General features: G+C 44.4%; 1 protein-coding gene across 3 annotated transcripts in view; it reads left to right on the top strand.

Moving 5' to 3' along the window:
- The first annotated feature begins 2,313 nt into the window (after nt 1-2,313).
- LOC106741764 (DE-cadherin) overlaps nt 2,314-18,222 on the top strand; it is a 156,497-nt gene continuing 140,588 nt past the window's right edge. For all 3 annotated transcript variants that reach the window (XM_014614068.1, XM_014614069.1, XM_014614070.1), the window contains exon 1: nt 2,314-2,897. In XM_014614068.1, coding sequence (XP_014469554.1) covers nt 2,801-2,897 — 97 coding nt within the window. In that variant the 5' untranslated portion in view covers nt 2,314-2,800. The remainder of the gene's footprint in view (nt 2,898-18,222) is intronic.

The raw sequence follows: 18,222 nt of genomic DNA on the forward strand, positions 1-18,222 counted from the left end.
GCTATTTGCCTATTAATTATTGTGATATTCATTACCCCGTATATGCACAACTGTGGATTATTATTTTTATCTCTGGAAAATCTCTCGCGTTCACATATATATATATATATATATATATACGTATACATAACTACCACAAATTATCTTGATTAAACTTATCCTTCTATTTACAACCGTTTAATATTTGCACGTCTCTCGCAGTCCCATGTTTCATACATAATTTTCGTAATAGACACGTGTGTCTCCTACAGTTGCGAGTCTCGCGGATTATAACGACTGTTGAATCTGCGGTATATTGCGCTCCGTAAGGGCTCTGTCTATAATTGAGATTCCGGGATATGTCTCGATACGAGTCACGAATTGGCCCGCGAGCAACGTGGTGCAATTGTGCGATCATTGAGACGCTCTACTGTCTCTCCTTCTCTCAATGTGTCGATGTATCGAGATAGTGAGTGAAGGAGTAATAACGATGATACGTTTCCCGTGATAATGGCAGTCAAATTAGACACGTGCGTGCACGAGTTCATTGATATTCGTGTGTGTGTGTGTGTGTGTGTGTGTATGTGTGTGACAAATATGATGTAAAGATAGTATTGTCTTATTAATATTATTATTAAAATAACTCTCCTCATTCTGTTGAATTGAAATTAATAATACATTACTCATGATAAACAAGTAGATCGTCGGATATTTTTAATAACATACTTCCCTTTGATGTGTTTCGGTTATTAGCGCGATGTTTTTCACGACCGACGGAAATGGATGTTTAATCACTTTCTCGGGGAATTTATTCCGTTTTTTATACTGGCTGAAAAATTCCTATCTGTCGAAAAGTATAACACGAGTCTTAGCTTTGCGCGTCGCGCGAGCTTTACGGGAGCTTCGTGCATACAAAATAATCCGGATGACATTGAGCACGTAAATTCTGGCATTTCCACACGACGCTGTTGAAATACGTAGGTGCTTATCGAGGTGGATATATTTTTCATCTCTTATAATTAGAGTAATTACGTGTTAACAAATTGTGAAAGAGGATTTTAATTGCGAGCGATACATTGAACACACGTGCGTTACGATATTTTCAATATCTAGAAATGAGATACGCACGTATACGCAGTATTTGCGCATTTATTAAAACTGAATAATATGTGATTCGCATTTCAAAAGAGAATACAGTTTGGAATACATAAAAATGAACTATTCATCCAATAAATTGTTTGCAGGATAAAGAGCAAGTTCGAATGGTAGATGTTTATTGTGCAATATTCTGAGTTCTACGTTTAAAGCTTGGAAATAAATGCTGCCGCGCAGGTTACACTGTCGGACAACAGTTGTATCTCCTTGCCGCTAGATTTGAATTATCGCGCCAACGTCCAACGACAGAGCTCTTACCAACCAATCTTTCTTAAGCTGGGTATATACTGAGCGAACGACCAAGGAACTAACAACGAGTACAAACTTTCGTTGTGTTGTAATTTGGAAAAGGTATACACCATAACGAATCCGAATAGAACGTTTCGGGCTGATTTATCAAAGAAAATTCGCGCGCATTTAAACGCGAATATACATTCATATTACACATTCGCAAATACACATTCATATTACGTTCATTTACTGTTCGTCCAGTGTATATTCACCTTTATTGGCTGTTTACCTTCCGAGTCTTTACAAAATCGTTGCTTACTCATGCGATTTTTAAACACATAATAGAATTTATGGATATATGCATATCGCTGTGAATCGAAAAGATCAAATTATACCCATTCCCCTCCCCCCCCCTCCTCTAGACAAATACGATAATATATTATAATTGTTATCCACGATAGCGTTTATCGCACAAGTGAATCACCCATTATGAAAATAGTGATTATTAATATCGAAATGAGTAATATTACGAATATTACATATACTTTTAAAATTAATCACCATCTGTGTTAGTTCCATCTTCCTAAACATGTAAATATTTTCACAGGAAATAATTTTCTCACTCCCGCTGCATTCGTCGCTCATTTAAGACGATAAAACGCAATTTCTCTTCGTAATTTATTCTTATCACACCGTCGTGAGCGCCTGGAAAATCACGAAGACACATCCCCATCTAACCTAGTTCGGTGCAAAAATATGATGGACACGTTTCCTTTCCCAGGTCAAGAACGAGACGCGGGTGCGCCGTGCGTTCGTTCGTCCCTGAGCCAAGATCAACAAGTAGCAGCGATGTGGTGGGGAACATCAGTGTTTGTACGCCGGTGAGGGGTTGGTGGCGCGGCCTGCGGCACGACGCGGACAGAGTGGCACTGGAGAGCGTGGGGGAAGGACGCGCGGCAAGCGAGTGAGTGAGCGAGCGAGCGAGCGAGCGGGTAGGGCAAAGCGAACGTTTCGTGTTTCTGTGGCGTTCAGTCTGGTAGTCGCGTTTGCACGGCGTCGGTCTTGAGATATCGTTCCGATCTTTCCCGCGGACGTTCCGACGTGAAGAATCGGCGCGCGTCGTCGGCGAATACGATTCATACGCGAGCGTGTCGTGCGGCGTTCTGATTCGCTTCTTCGCGTGAGATCGGCAGATCGGGACAGGATGAGAGGTGCAGGTGGTGTATAGTGACCGTTGAAACTGATCGTGAGACGCGAGTGAAACGTCGACGCGGCAGAGAGGAGGAAGGAGACGGTACGCGTACACAGCGTGGTTCGCGCGCGCTGACCCGAGAAGAAGCGGTTTGTGGAGACCAGAATCGCCATAAGAAGAGAGAGCAGGTAGGGGAGGAGGTACGGCGATCGTCGTCGTTATCGTCGTCGGGGACCGTCGACGATGATGGGAGAATGTGCTGCACGGGCCGGGGCGAGGCCCCGACCGCTTCTCCGGCTGACGTTCTTCGTAACCTGCGTGCTGCTCTACGGAACTCTCGGTGAGTGGAAGATATCTTTCTCGAGGTTACGTGCGTTCGTCGACGAGGTGTCCGTGTTCGTCGGTGTTTAAATTTGAGATTACTGCGCATGCGTGAGCGCTATGCGCTCGCGTGTTAGTGCACCGGCTTCGGGTCGAAAGTGGAGGGGACGATGGGAGAGGGTGAGGGAGGAAGGTTTTTATGCTTGGGCCTCAGGCCACGGTTTGTTGGAACGAGCCTACCTACCTACGGATCGGTCGAGATGGTGGAAACGCACAAAGCTGCTTGTGCCTGAGTCGAATTTATAGAATTTACTACGTATTCGTATTTCTTTTGTTTTGTGTCTACAAATGCTTTTACGACTTCTGTGACTCCTATTTAAGTCTTTTTTCCATATCTTTCATCTTGTATGTACCGAATTGAAATTTGTCTCCGTTTGCGCATTGTTAGACACAACTACCTAATCTTTGACCTTATATGTTTATTTCGTTTCTTTCAAATTTTCAAATTGAGATTTTCAACATTGATGCACAAAAACAAATAATGTATGAATATAGAGTAAATAAATATTATGAATGAAGAATACATAACATATATTGTACGTATGTTATATTAATACTTAAGCTTCAAAATAGCGAGAAAAGCAATAAGTAAACACTCGTAATATCAAGGTAGAACAATAATCTTGTATAATATTATATCCCGAAATTCTCTGCTGATTCTTCAAGTTCTGCAGAATTTCTTTTTAAATGCCAATGGAAATTCGACTCAAGTATAGTCCCTTTGGTTAGACCAAGGCTTACAAATGCGAAATATATCTCTAAGCTGGTCGACAGTTTCAAATTTCGAAAGGAATGCGTAGCATATGGACACCATCGGTTGCGACAACGCATGTAATCATTGACACTATCGACCATAGATTTTGGAAACACACTAGAGTTCCGATTATTCGACCTAAACGTGATCGACAGATGTTCGGATAAATGAAAACGTCGGTTATCATACAGAAATGCGAAGTGACATGAATTGAACGAGAATTTAGATCGAAATCTGGTTTATCAATACAGTATCTTTGCGTTATAAGAGAAATTTTCCATAACGACCAATTCTTTTAGTTCTTTTTAAAGAGAGAGAGAGAGAAAGAAAGAAAGATCGGTTTATTTTTTAATATGATACGCATACATTTTTTTATTTAGTTATAGGTACGTGAATGTATATAATAATAATACTTTATTGGTCCGTGGAAATATTCGATATGATGTCAACATAAATTATTTACAAAATAAGAAAATGGTAGCTCTCGCATGTTTTTCCCATGTAAATATATCGGACGAACAGGAATGTCAAATAACAGGGTTGGATAATCGAAACACTAGTGTATATATCATGTATGATACTTATCCGGAGTATCCTTATCAATATTTGAACTAAAATCGGACTGCACAAAGATGAATTAACCCGATCATAGAACGGAGTAATATTAACGGTGGATAATTATCATTCTAGAGTAAGATTGATGTTACATTTGAATCAAGTATTTAATGCAAAATGCATTACAAAAATTAGCTACACGTCTAATTATTCTTTTCCGACTTTTCCCTTTTTTTTTTGTTAATTCATCTCTATGTTCTCGTCGCAAATGTTTATATGAATATTTCGGATAGATTCGAAAGCCTTTTATTATATATTTATATAACCGAGAAAGCACAGACTAAAATGTGCATGTTCTACATCATTTTCCAACAAACTTAAATGACTCCGAAAAACTTTACCGATTATAAATTTAGTCGGTATATTACTTGACTCAACGAGATTTCGTGATAGCTTGGGTATATCAGTTACCGCGACCTGTGCCTTCGAGCGATCGCATATGGTCGATCGCGAAAGCTGCAGTTTCCGCATACGGTTAATGGTTCTTTGCAACGTTACGTAATCGCGCACGATGCGCTTTTAACCCAGATAATTTTCCAACTGTGCCCATATTTGAAATAGTTTCCGATGATAATAAATTTATTAAGCGACCATTAGCCACGATTCCATTGTGCGCGCCGATGTTTATTTTTTATTTCTTTTCGAAGCAACTCGCGATTTTTTTAAGCGAGGCACGCGATTCGCGATGTAAACGACGTAGACGCAGTGACGGAATGACAGCGAAATTGCGGGAAAAATGAAGTTGCGCTGGCGCAAGCCGGGTAGAAAGTTTCCGAAAAAAGAAAAAAATTCGGTAGCCCGCCAGGCGATTTGCACTCAAAGAAAATGCACTCGAGCGAGTAACGTTGTTTCGGTCGCACGTGACACCGGAAATGTAGGTTTGTGAAAAACTTTCCTGTCACGATTCTGCGAAAACGATCGATGAACGCCCAGGGACAGTCACTAATTTTGACCCCGAATTCGGATAGTTAACCTGTTTGCCACGAGAAATGTCGCAGAAAATGCCGAATCAGTATTCATATCGCTTTTCGCGTCGCTTTTATCGTGAGAAATGTGACAATTGCGAATGCTCTCGAATTGCGTAATACATAATGCCTTAATTTATTATATTTCCTTACGAATCATACATACGTTCGTTGTTCGATGAATAGAAATATTCAACGTTACAAAAGAAACTTTGCATTCATTTTGTACAATGCGTAAGTGTATTTCAGATAGTCTACATGATATATTGAGAGAGAGAATTATGTTTTAAATTATTTTCTATATCGTGAACTAAATTTTCCCGGCATAGCCGTCGTATAATGGCCACGTCTCCTCTTTTACATCGGGCAATCGTACGATCCTTTTCAATTATATTCCAGTACAAACGTAGACGTGAAAACCATTTATACCTTTTACGAGTAGCTCTCATAGCGTCGTTTAAAAAGTGAACCTCGAATATAATTAAAAAGCGCCATCTCATGACAAAACGTATATAGTTTTCACAACAAAAGAATACGCAGTAAACAAAAAATCCGGGAAATTACTCAATTCATGAAAGATGGAAGTTTTGTGAGCTTCGTTTGAAGATTATTCACAGGAAGATATAATTTAGAAACAAAAATTTACGCCGGAAGTACAGGAGCGGTTAGATAACGACGTTGGGCCTCGAAAATCCAGCGTTATCGGGCTGAACGAAAGCATTAGACTTGACAGACGACCGATGAACTCGAACGGGAATTGGGAAAGAGAAATTCGTCGACTGATGCCGCGTGTTTGCCCATAAGAAGGAAACGAGCACAAAGGGTTTATACATGGAAAGGGCCCTTCTCGATGACGCGCTGACGCTGCGTCGGGTCGGATTCGTATCTTTCTCTCTCTCGAACGAACGAACGAGATCGGTTACCGTCTTCCAGGTGACGCAAGATACGACTTATCGCGGTGTGTATCGCGAGGGGAAGCAACTATGGGAGCAACGATTCACGATATGTGTGTGCGTGCGTGCGTGCGTGCGTGCGTGCGTGCGTGCGTGTATGTCTCTTCACTTGCGAAATTCTCGCACGCGAAATTGGTTTAGCTGACACGCCTAATGCGCACAATGTTTGTCGGTGGAGGATGGCATATTGATGTGAGCCGCGAAAACATTGTGAATTACAACGCATGTAAGACACGCGACTCTCGTGTAAAACATTCTCTTAGCTTTTATTGGTCTATGTCGATAACGAATCGCGTCACGGATGCTCGAGATTCGGTCTCCAGACGTTTGATAATCATGAATTAATCATCGGAATCGTATGGTAAGGTCCGGTTCTTCCTCTCTCCCACGAACCATCACGTTAATTTATAATTTATGTTTATGAAAGTCAATCAGTGGCCCCGTGGATCGATGTACTTCCGCGTTTCTGATGGATAAAAGCAGCGAATAGATAGATACGGTGCACAGTGTCTTCGGGTCTTGGTATTTGTACTGACAGAACTCGCGACTTTCGTATAACTTTATCTAATAATGACGTAACGACTGCTTCTGTTGGTCGTGTAATTTCCCGAAGGATTTTGCGCGCGTCCCTTTGCCTCCGCGTCAAAGTCGTATTGTTGAAACAGTGCTTGAAAAACCCAGCGCGCACAAAGGACAAACAATCTTAGCGAAAACATTCTTACGCCAGGAGTATTCGAAGTCGCCATTCTCGAGCTATTTCCGACGAGATAGGAGCGCTTAAAACGCCGTCTCCAAGTTGCGTCTCTCCTCCAGGGAGGATTTTTTCCGAGGGACACGCGCGACGCAAAAGGTTAAGGGGCCGAGGGCCACGAGAGGCGCATGATGGCGGCGTGAAGTAATGAGAATGCGAACATTATCGATCTCTTACTGTACTGCAAGTCGCGCCGATTCGGCCAGCGATTCGGATCGTCAGACACGACGTGACGTGCGCGCGTAGCTGCCAGGCGGAAATTTTGGCGAGACGATTGGCAAAATTGGTAATTGGACGAAAGTTAGGACGTGCCGGTCCGTAAAAACGACGGCAAAACGGCGCTTCTTTCCTCGGGGTCGTCGAGGAGCGTCGTAAACGATTTGGTATCGCGCGCGTGAGGGGTAACGGGCGAAGAGTAACTACGAAGGAGGGTTCCCGGGACCCCGGATCTTGTGTACCGTCACAGTTTTATTGGCCCCGTGTGTTCCCGGTTACGTATTCGTAATCCCACCGTAAGGTATACCGGTTGTCTTTGTCTTCACGCGTGACTCCGATTTGCGGCGGCGGCCTACCGGAAAGCACAAAGAGCACGGGGCTGTTCTTTCGGCTCGGCCGGATTTTGCGAACGGTCTTTCACACGTGGACTCGTCAGATTCGGGAAAGGCTGTTACTTGTCGTCCACGGATTGAGAGGAATGATTTATCATTCGTCGTATTTTTTATATTAGATCTCTTCTCAATTAATTGGGGCGAAGTCGTTTCGGAATAAAAGAGCAAATGAGATTTTATCGGCTGCTTCCATTTTAGAACCTTCTGAATTCCTGCTCTTTAAATACAACTTTATTTTTTATTATTCCAAATATAAGAATGAATTATGGATCCTGCGCGTAACGCTCTCGTTAAAGCAAAATCGATCGCGAAGAGGTGACTTCGCAAATCCAGGGCATTCTGTATATCAGCCGCGCACGTTTCGTCTGCAATTTTTTGCGGTAATGGTGTGACGTGTTGAGACAGATCGTGACATCGTCTATTTATCGCGGCGCTATCGTACTGTATAAAATTAACGTCCGGAACAAAAGAGAGAAAGAGAGAGCGAGCGAGAAGGCGAGAGATGGTCGTCGAGCAGGTCAACGCTGCTGAAATCGCTCGATCCACGCTAAACGATTACCGTCGATTCATCCCTGTCGATTGTCCTCGCGTCGCCCTTTATCGATCAAATGGTTCCCGTCGCGCACTCGTAATTTATCGCGATGCTCCGGACTTCTTGCGAAGGCTCTCGACGAGCGAATTGAGAGCGATGCGTGCGACCGCGTTGGTGTTCGCGCTATCGTCTCGGATCGCTGTTACTTTTATCAGTGTTAATTGACGCGAGATCCATCCGAACGTCTTCATTCAGCCAATCAGGCCCAGAGCGACGTTTTGCATAAGGATTCGAGCGTCTCGAGCGAGAGAAACTGTCGACCGGGGGCCCTCACTCCGCCGGCTTAATCTTTAATAAACGCCAACGCCGCGTAATTTCGGAGCGTGCTTCTCGCAATGGATTCCACGGATTCTCTCTCGGAAGAGTCACCCCTCCGTCGAGACAGCGACGTTACTCTTCATCTGAATATCCGTCGAGAGCAATCTTTTATTGCAACAACGTAGCCAATAAATCACATCGATTCGTACTCGGGGCGTCGTACGCCGAGCGTAAGCACCGAGCGCGCCCGTGTAACATATTGCGCGACTTCGAAACGACGGCGGTGTATTGTTCCATCGCGATGGAAACGATTCGCTTGAAAGAAGAAAAAAAAATCGTGACACGAGTAAAAGAGATTTTTGCCCTTTACGTCGGGGCGAGTTACAAAGATAAGCGTGCGCGCGTGTTCGTGTTTAGTTCACGGTATACGACGTTAGCAAAGGGTGAGGTCGCCTGTTTATTATTATTATTCAGGTGACGTCACAAAGAACGCTTGCATTACGCCGTTTTTATAATCCGCTTTCTGGAATTTTATATACGCGTATTCGGGCTCCTCTCTTTCTTTCTTCATCGTTTTACCTCCCACGTCACAGCTTTTGAGACTGAGCTGTCGAGGGTGTCGTAAAAAAAAAAAATGTCAAAAATCCCTACGCGTCGCGTACTTATCCGTCATGGGCGAGTTGCTGGAAATTGTGAACGTCGGCATGTGAGAGACGTAAACAAGTGTACAATCCAACGGGGATTATGCAAACAACGGGGAAACGCTCGGCCGATTGTAGAATTACGTTAGCCCCGCAGTCGTCCGAGCGGACGGGCGGTGTCGACCGGAAGAGGGAAGCGACGAAAGAGATAGAGAACGGCGCCGCGGCGGTGCGGAGAGGGATGGTAGGTACTTTTCGACCGATCTCCCGCGGACTCGGTCATATTTTAGGGCACCACCAAAGTCGCTTACTCCGTGAATCTCGGGAACATAGAAATCACACGGCGGTTGGAAGTTCGGGCTGACTTCGGGAATGGCGCTAGATGGGATTCTCGCGCGAAGATGGATTCGCGTGTCGGAAATAGTATTCATATCTGTCGCCCTTCTTTCGCCATTGTTGCGAGGGGGTAATTGAAATGCGGGCGGGACGTTGTTCTCTCTGTAGTCAGGATTGCGATGTCGTCGATGAGCTTTCACCGTGATAGCGATATATGTTTTGAGATTGTAACAATCGAGAGACACCGTCCGATTGTCGAGTCGAAATTTCAGTTCTACGTTAAATCTATTTAGTTCAGTTTCAAAATTCAGTTCTACGTTAATTCTTCTATCGCACTTCCTTTGGTACCAAATGGGAAGTTACTTCCGTTTTGTCCGATTGGAGACTCAATGTAGAATTGAAAATTTCCCCCTGAGAAGTCTGAATGCCCTTTGTAGCATACAAGGAACATTATTTTAGCGTTCCTTTGATGCTACAAATGGAAAGTTATTTCTATTTCCTCCACCTGAGGACTTAATGTAGAACTAAATAGACTTAATGTAAGACTAAAATTTCGACTCGGGATGTCGCGCTCCGTGTACAATTTATCAGAGTAATAAGATGACTTTTGTTCTGCGGAACTCGCGTTTTACCGCGTCACCGCTGGACTCATCAGGCCCGGTGTTTGCGTCAGTTAGGAAATTATTGCTCCACCGACTCGATCCCCGACACGGTAAATGCGGTGTCAGCCGGCAAGCGGAAAGTTTCGCGGGTTAACGCGGCGTCCACTCGTCGATTACTTTCCTGCACAGTCCGTGGTCGGCAGATTTGAACGGTGCGGAAATCCTCCTCTCACTCTTCCTTTCTCACTCTTTCTCGGAGGCGGACAACCGCTAAATTGCACCATTCGTCGAGTCTTGGTTAAATACGTCCGCGGATTAGCGGCTTAAAGATTCCTTACAGGGCTTCAGCCTGGATTTAATGCGCGGATATGGTGATTTAATTGGCTGGCCAGGAATGAGAGCGGCGAGCAACGGGATGGAGAGAGTTAGGGAGGGAACGGAACGAGGGCGAGTTCTCGACCGAAATCCGCGCGATTGTTCCGCGAAATATCCTGCGAATTTAACGGGTTCGGTTTCTGCGTTCCCCTCTCGTCGATGAAACAGCACGAGATGGTTAGTCATGTCCCGCGTTGAATCATCGACAATCTCTCGAATCGAGATACTCGCCGCCGCCGTTGCTGGCGTAACGGTGTTGCGCGTAACAAGTCGGCGCCGCCGCGGCCTTGTTCGCGGTTGGTATTTTAGTTTCAGGTAGTTAACCGGAATCACCGAACGTCAGTCGGAAAATTCAATTAAGCGCTTTAACCGTACCGTACATCTATCCTATCCGCTGGTCGTGCGGCTCGGCCCGAACAGGACGCCTAGGTTATTAACTGCCTTCGCCGAATGTGCGCGAATTCACTCTCTCGAATATATTTCACTTGCCTATGGCGAATTCTCCATCTCTCTTTCTATCACTCCCCTCGTTCCCTCTTCGACTAGGTTCCCGAGTGCATCGTGGGTTCGAAATATTCGTGTTTCCTTTCGACTCACGTTTGCGCGTCGAAATACGATTCAAGTATCGGGCGCATCATTTTAGGTATCGGGGATATCGGGACGTTCCAGTCGTCGTGCTGGCGTCGTTATCTAATGTCAGAGAGAGAGAGAGGAAGAGAGGAAGAGAGAGATATTATTATGTTCGTTTGAAAGATATAGTTACTTGAAGATCGTTTTGTCCGAAGTAATCAGTTGTTGACGATACGTTGAATAATAAGAGGTCGATAAAGAGTGAGTCGAAATGGAAAACATACGAGAAGGACGACCGCTCTTCAGGCTTTTGTGGTGTTAAGGAATTCACTGTGCGGAAGCGGTGGGTCGAGCTCTCTTTTCTGAAATAGTCGATCTGAATGCGTCTTTAGTCGGGAATCTCGGCTCGTACCGTCGAACGAGTCGAAGGTACCGGCGCACGATCGCTGGAAGAAATAGTGAGAGTGAGACGGGACAAAGGCAGAAAAGAGAAAGAGAGAGAGGGGCTGCTGGCCTGAACGGCTGGGGAGGGGTGGAGAGGAGCCGAGAGGACAAAGAGCGCCTGGGGTCGCCGGCCGTTTGTTGTAGGTGCAGCGTGTGTAAGACAGTGTCTCTCAACGAACAGCTAAACCAGCGGCTCTCTCTCTCTCTCTCTCTCTCTCTCTCTCTCTCTCTCTCTCTCTCTCTCTCAAACTATAGGAAGTCGATCAGCGCGAGAATGGACTGGGAGACACCCGGTTGTACAACCAGACAATTCGGGTGAAATAAGTTTAACTGAGCGATTCCATTCTAGATTAGGCATCTCGTCCGTGGACAGAAAGGGGAGATTTAATTAACCAAAGTCGGACGCAAGTGACGCCGGTGTAGCCGATTCGCGATAACACGCGTAAAGGTCCGCCCCGGGAACACGAAAAACCCTATGAATTATGAATTCACTTTAAATACGACTTGATATTTATGCATACGCGAAGCGGGACCTCACGAATTATGAGCTTAATCCACTCTTGCCCCGAGAGCTTGCTTCGTACGTTTATTTGCCGGTAAAAATCGCACGAGCCAACTGTCGACAGCGACTTACGGTTGTACACAGCTATTCGTCAGTGGCGCTCAGTGTGAATGTATTTTATTTCAACGTAAACATATATCCGCGTGCAAGAAACCGTCACAAAATACTCTCAAATGAAGCCGTACCTTTAGCTTCTCTCTAGCAGACACGCGCGCGCGACATAAGAGCGGCTTAAATACTCGTCCTAGGAGAACCGTCGCGTCGCTTCGCTCTTGACATAGTGAGATTGCGAAATTAATGCCAACGTATTACGGCACTCGCGAAATGTTTAGTTCTCCCAGCGTTGTAGTACAACCGGGGACGGTTGTTGACTCTTGGTGGCGGCCCCGTAATTTCGATTGAAATTATACATGTAACGCTTTGCGGGAGCGAAACTTTGCTGTTGAAATAATCCTTTCAATCTTGTTTTTAGAGTAATTTTTTTGTTATCGAGTTTTTTTTCTTTGGAAGTAAGTCGATCGGATAAGTAAGTTAGCGGGTGTTCTTTCACTCGCGCGTAAAATAGATCACGCGTGTATATTGCCGCCTATTATAATGCGTAATTATGCATTAAATCGCCCGATTAAAATTTACCGATATTTTTACCTCTCGTCGATGCTATATTTAGTTACCTCGATTCGTCAGCGCCCAACATAGCTCCTCTGACGCGGACAATGAGTTCTAACTCTAATCTAATCTAATCCCTCGAGAGAGCGATCGTGTCGTCGCGCGGACGCAATGATTCTATCAGTCATGTTAAAGTTCGATTCAGACTGTGATGATCGGCGCTAAATATATGTTCAGTATTACCGGGGCATTTGTCGTGAGACGCGGAATGCGCGGCCGAGTTTGAGAAACGCGTTTGAGAAACGCTGTGGCGGAACGTGTAGCTGCGAACGATAGACTTCTCGACCGCAGGGCCGCCTCCAGTCGTCGCAAGGCCCCACGGGTGCTCCTGCCTGCTCCGGTCTATTCCAGTTGTTCTCAAATTGTACAACATACGGCTTTTCATGGGGTTACAAACTGACCGCTCTCGATAACCGCTACTCTATAAACGTTCCTCGCCTTGAATACCGTGTAATCTCACCAGATAAGCAGCGGCAAATATCGATAGCTTATCTGCGATGGTGTTTGAAAAACGATGTCGTAAACGCGTTAACCGTGTGCCACGCATTCTTTCCCCATGCCCTTTTCCCGGCAGCATGTAGAAAATTATCCCATATGCGATCGATTTGTCCGGAACGGCCGCGAAACACTCGCGGAAAAAGTACGTGAGCGGCCGCAACACACACTTGCGAATATGCACCACGGTAAATATATCTTTCGACGAACGTACGAGGATCTTCAGCCGGCCGCGGCCGTCGGTAATGTGCGACAGGGAAAAATGGCATCCGTCAAGTTTTATATGCGGCAAAAGTTTACGAGATCTCCGACGAACTCGGCCGTAATGGAATTTACCTGCCCGCCTATCTCACCCACCTATGGCGGAAAATGTTACAGGCGTGCGAATGATTTATAAGCCGGGTTCCTACTGTCTCGAGGAAACGCGTACCCTCCTCGGGGTCGTTAAGATTGATTTTTTACGAGGAAGATAGATCGCGCTATCTCTTTCAATTACAGCGAGTTTAGTCGCCGACGTCCCGAATGACGCGACGGACGAGCGAGCGAGCTCGTCCGTCCGGAAAACAAAGTACTCGAGCGAAAACTTGAGCAGGCGAAAAAAGGAGAGGAAAAGAGAGAGAGATGGATTTTTTTCTTCTTCTCGTTCTTGCCGTCATTCGGGAACACGAGCACCTGTGCGCGAGGAAACTAAAAATGCGCCAAAGTAGCTCGCAAGTTTTCGCAGTCTCGCTCGAAGCAAACAACGGAAAAAGGAAAGGCCCGATCGTCGAGAATTTAGTTGGGAGCTTCGGGTCGCGCCTCGGCATACTTATTTTTTTCACCCATCCGTTTTGTCGCTATTTCCGCTCCTGGTCCTTTTTGTCCTTTCTCTCTCTCTCTCTCTCTCTCTCTCTCCCTCCTTATCGCGCCGAGTGTCGCGAGAACGACTGCGGGCTTCTCCCATACCTGTGGCGAACGAAGAAGGCCAGAGGGACGACGGCAACGTTCTCGTGTGATTCATTCCGTGACGTGTAACGTGCTCTCGTGACTTCACGTGGAATTGGACAGTAACGTAGCCACGTGTAGCCAAGACCTGCGATAGACGCGGTTACCTTACAAAAATGAAGAACCCGCAACGTAAATCGCTCTTCTTCCCAAATAACATAAGAAAAATTATTATTTTTCTAGAGTATATATTCTTGTACTCGTTTTATCTCAAAACATATTTTTCATTCGCTGTTTAGCATTGTAGAACTTTTGAAGGCGGTATAAGTTGACGATAGAATCTTATAATTAATACGGATACGTGACAAAAAGCAAGACAGGAACGAGAAAATAATTGAACTGCGATACACATATGACCCTTCGACCGCACTATGGATCGAATAAATTCGATAAGTTGTATTTGAAGAACTATAGCGAAGAGAAATACATGATCTATGAGTTCTCCCCACTCTCGAAAAATCGTTAGAGTCCTGTCCATTAAGCGTAATGCAGATCTGATAAGCTGATTAATGCGTGTTTGTAACGCTCATTTAGACTTATATTGCTGAAAATTTGTACGTAAATAACTGTTGTGATTACGCGTTTTTTTTTTTTTTTTTTAAGGTAAATAATAGTATTATATTACAGTCAGATGTTTAGTGTTATCTACGCGAGCGTGTCCTGTAAAGGCTTGATCCTAAAAAACTTATTATTATTATTTTTTTAACAAGGTGTGTTGCCATTTTGCACGTAAAAAATAGACTATTTTTGATATTTTCACAGGAAAAATAATTTTCTTCTATAAAAAAAACATCTGTTTTCGACATATCCTCGAAATATTATGATTTTAGTGGCCCAAAAAAGATATGTTTTTCGAACACGCACTAAAGTCATATCCTTTTCTGTTAGAACTATCTATTAACTTCATTGCTCTACGATTGCAGATCAAAATAATAAAAAGTGAAAAAGTTATGATATCTTAAGCAAAACATTACTATTCGTGGAGACTACTGTTTAAATTTGAAATTCTTTCAGTAACTTAAAACTTGGCTTTTTACGATCAAGCATGATCAAACATCAAAGTAGAAGAGTTACATTTTATTCTAGAATTTTGCCAACTTTTTGTCTTTCATAGTTTTCCAGATATGGAATTTAGTAAATCGCATTGGGTCAATATGACCATAATTTGCAAGCGACCTTTTTCCTAAGTGTGCGGTCGAAAAGTTGATATCGACGTCGCATTACATTGTGTTAATAACAGTGATATGATATATTATTTGTTGTATACCGTTATTTTGTCAAACACGCTAAATACTCACCGTTGTCGTGATGACGTTGACGTTATAACTCGATCGTGTAAACGATACTTCGTCGTCCCAGGTTTTCTGGATATCCGATTGCAGTCGTCGTTGTTAAAGAAGCACCGGCATACCTCGAATACCGAAGGCGTTACGTTTCATCGCGCGATTGACGAAGCGCAATGGTGTATGCGTATGCAAGAATGAGGCCGTTAAACACTTAGATAGATACGCATTCCGAAATTGTCGAAGCGCCACGATAAATAATTAATCGTGAGTTTCGCGCACGCGAATATCTGCGCTTCGGTTGCGAACAATCAAAGCGGATAATAACGCGAGAAAAACGCGTGTGACAGTGAACTTTGCGTTCGAGTTGGCGATTAACACTCGACGCGCCGTCGCATCTAGTTTATTCAGTTAACCGCATTGATTCCCAGCGATTCCCGCGAAAATTTACGGCGAACGAGTCGGCGATCATCGTGTTTTAATGTCGCGTCGAGTATGCACGCGCATACATACATACATATGTCTGTATGTACGTGCTATACACGATTCTGCTTGTTTTACTGGTATTTCTGGTAATCGGAGATGTATGAACAATCGCCGGCGATCCTCGCGCGCGAACGACAAATTGATAGGGATAATTTTGGCGCCGCAGCAATCGCGGCGCACATTAGGAGCCCTCGGCTCCCGATGCGACAGTAATTCATGTCGCGACCATTAGCGTCGAATCCGTTCTAATTGGCTGGATTCAGCGGTTGCGTCCGTGCGGAGAGTTTAGAAACCAGCCTGACCGTCCGTCAGAAATGACTGCTCGTAAGCGATGCTGACGTCCGATTGCGGGCGAAATACATTTGCATTCGAAAATCGTCCCCGCCAGCCGACCGTCAGTCGCTCATGATGGACGAGGCTCGTGACACGCGTGGACAGAGGAGTGATTTGCATGCCGATTTTCTGAGCACGCGTCCGGTCCCAGGCTAGCTGCAACCGAGCTTCATCCTTCGACTTATCTACGAATCTCGAAGCGTATCCGCGTTCGTAGGCGAGATCGCGAGTCGCCAATTCGCGAAGCTAGCCTTTCTTTTTCACCAGCCAATCGGCCGGTTATGTGACTGCTGCTAACATTGAACCCGCAGTAATTCTTAATATTTCATCGGAATAGAGAGGAAATATTCCATTGGTACGCGACGGTTTGATGACTATAACTCCGAGTTACTCAAATATTAGAAATTGGGTACATTATCGATGTCATCGATAACGTTTGGGAATTCAGTTCCGAAATCTCGTTTGGACTTTCTATTGAGTCGGGCGAGTGAGTATATTGAATACTATGCACTCGACGGTATGCAGCGATAATGCATTTAACCGTTTGTAACATCTATTCTTGCCATCGTTTTATGAGCGTGATCCAGGTGTGTATCCGTAATACCCGATATAAATTCGTTATCAACGGGGAATATATAGGGAATCGATACTTTAACGCTTGTCGTTAGTCTTCATTAGCGTACCTATGAAGCTGAAAACGACGGGATCGTGTTTCCCATGCAAAAAGCGCGAAATTGACTTTGTCGGCGTACTAAGAACCTATAAACGACGAAGAGGCGCGTTGCAAAAAGTCCCCGCCTTTTGCAGTCAATTTCTCCTTCTCTTATCCGTGCCGGTATCGCGTGCGACTTTGAATCTTTAATTGAAATGTCTTGTATATTTCTGATTGCATGTAATGTAAATATAATATTCATTTCATTCGTTTCATTGATACAATTATCGTGTTATTAGATAATACGGATTTAATTCTGCCAATCGTGAGGTTATAAATTATTATCGGATCTCTGACGTGATTTTTTGGTTTTAGAACTCAATCAATCGGTCATCTCACGGGGAATTTATTTATCGAGTTTATTCATCGGCCAATAGTTTCAATATTTGCCCGATCATATGTCGACACCGCGACGTGGCGGTGGGAAATGAAAAAGCCACCCCACCATCGCACAATGACCTCTAATGGTCATGGAATTGCCAGCCGAAGGACGATCATTCGTTTTAATTAGCGCCGCTAAAATCATGAAGGTACGCGTGCGCATAATACATGGTTGGAAGCAAATATAACTGGCCAAGATAAAAAGCAACGATAACAATAAAATCGCGTAAATTTTCGCTCCGAACCGTAGTCCGATAGTCGTGCGTGCAAATTTCCCTGCCCGCGAAGCGAATTTATGAACAACGCAAGGGTTAGTTATTATCGCTTATAGTTATTATAGTTACGAGTGTTCCCGCGCGCACTCACGTTGCATCTCAGGCACTTTATCGTTTTCTGCGGCCGTTTCCGCGTTCCCTCCTCTTTTATTTACACAGCGAGATAATTCAGACGAGAAGGAAGGAAATTACTTTAACTGCCGTTACGTGAGATCTTTGGCGACGATAATCGGGAAAAATTGTAAATTGCTGCAAATGAGACAGTCGTCCATGTAAATTTCTCTTCGTTACTCGACGCGACGGGCCTTCCTCTCTCTCTCTCTCTCTCTCTTTCTCTCTCTTTTTTTCACGTTTAACGTAACGTATCCCGCCCATTTTCCCCGACGTAATGACCCAGTCATAGTTCTACGCGGCGCGCGGAATTATAATTAATCGAATTTACCGCATTTCGCGACGAGACATCGATGTTCATTCGCGACTGTGTATCCGATGATATTATCACTTTTTTCCGCCTTAAAGCCGAAATGACACTGACGTTTTATTCGAATTCGCGTCGTCACGGGAAGTTTGGCTGTAACAACCTTGGGTGCATGCAATATGCACTCTTGCGTTCGCAGTTCTAATTACCTGCGACTACTGCGAG

This window comes from Dinoponera quadriceps, unplaced genomic scaffold, assembly GCF_001313825.1.
Source record: "Dinoponera quadriceps isolate SergipeBrazil2010 unplaced genomic scaffold, ASM131382v1 scaffold587, whole genome shotgun sequence".
Taxonomy (NCBI): domain Eukaryota; kingdom Metazoa; phylum Arthropoda; class Insecta; order Hymenoptera; family Formicidae; genus Dinoponera; species Dinoponera quadriceps.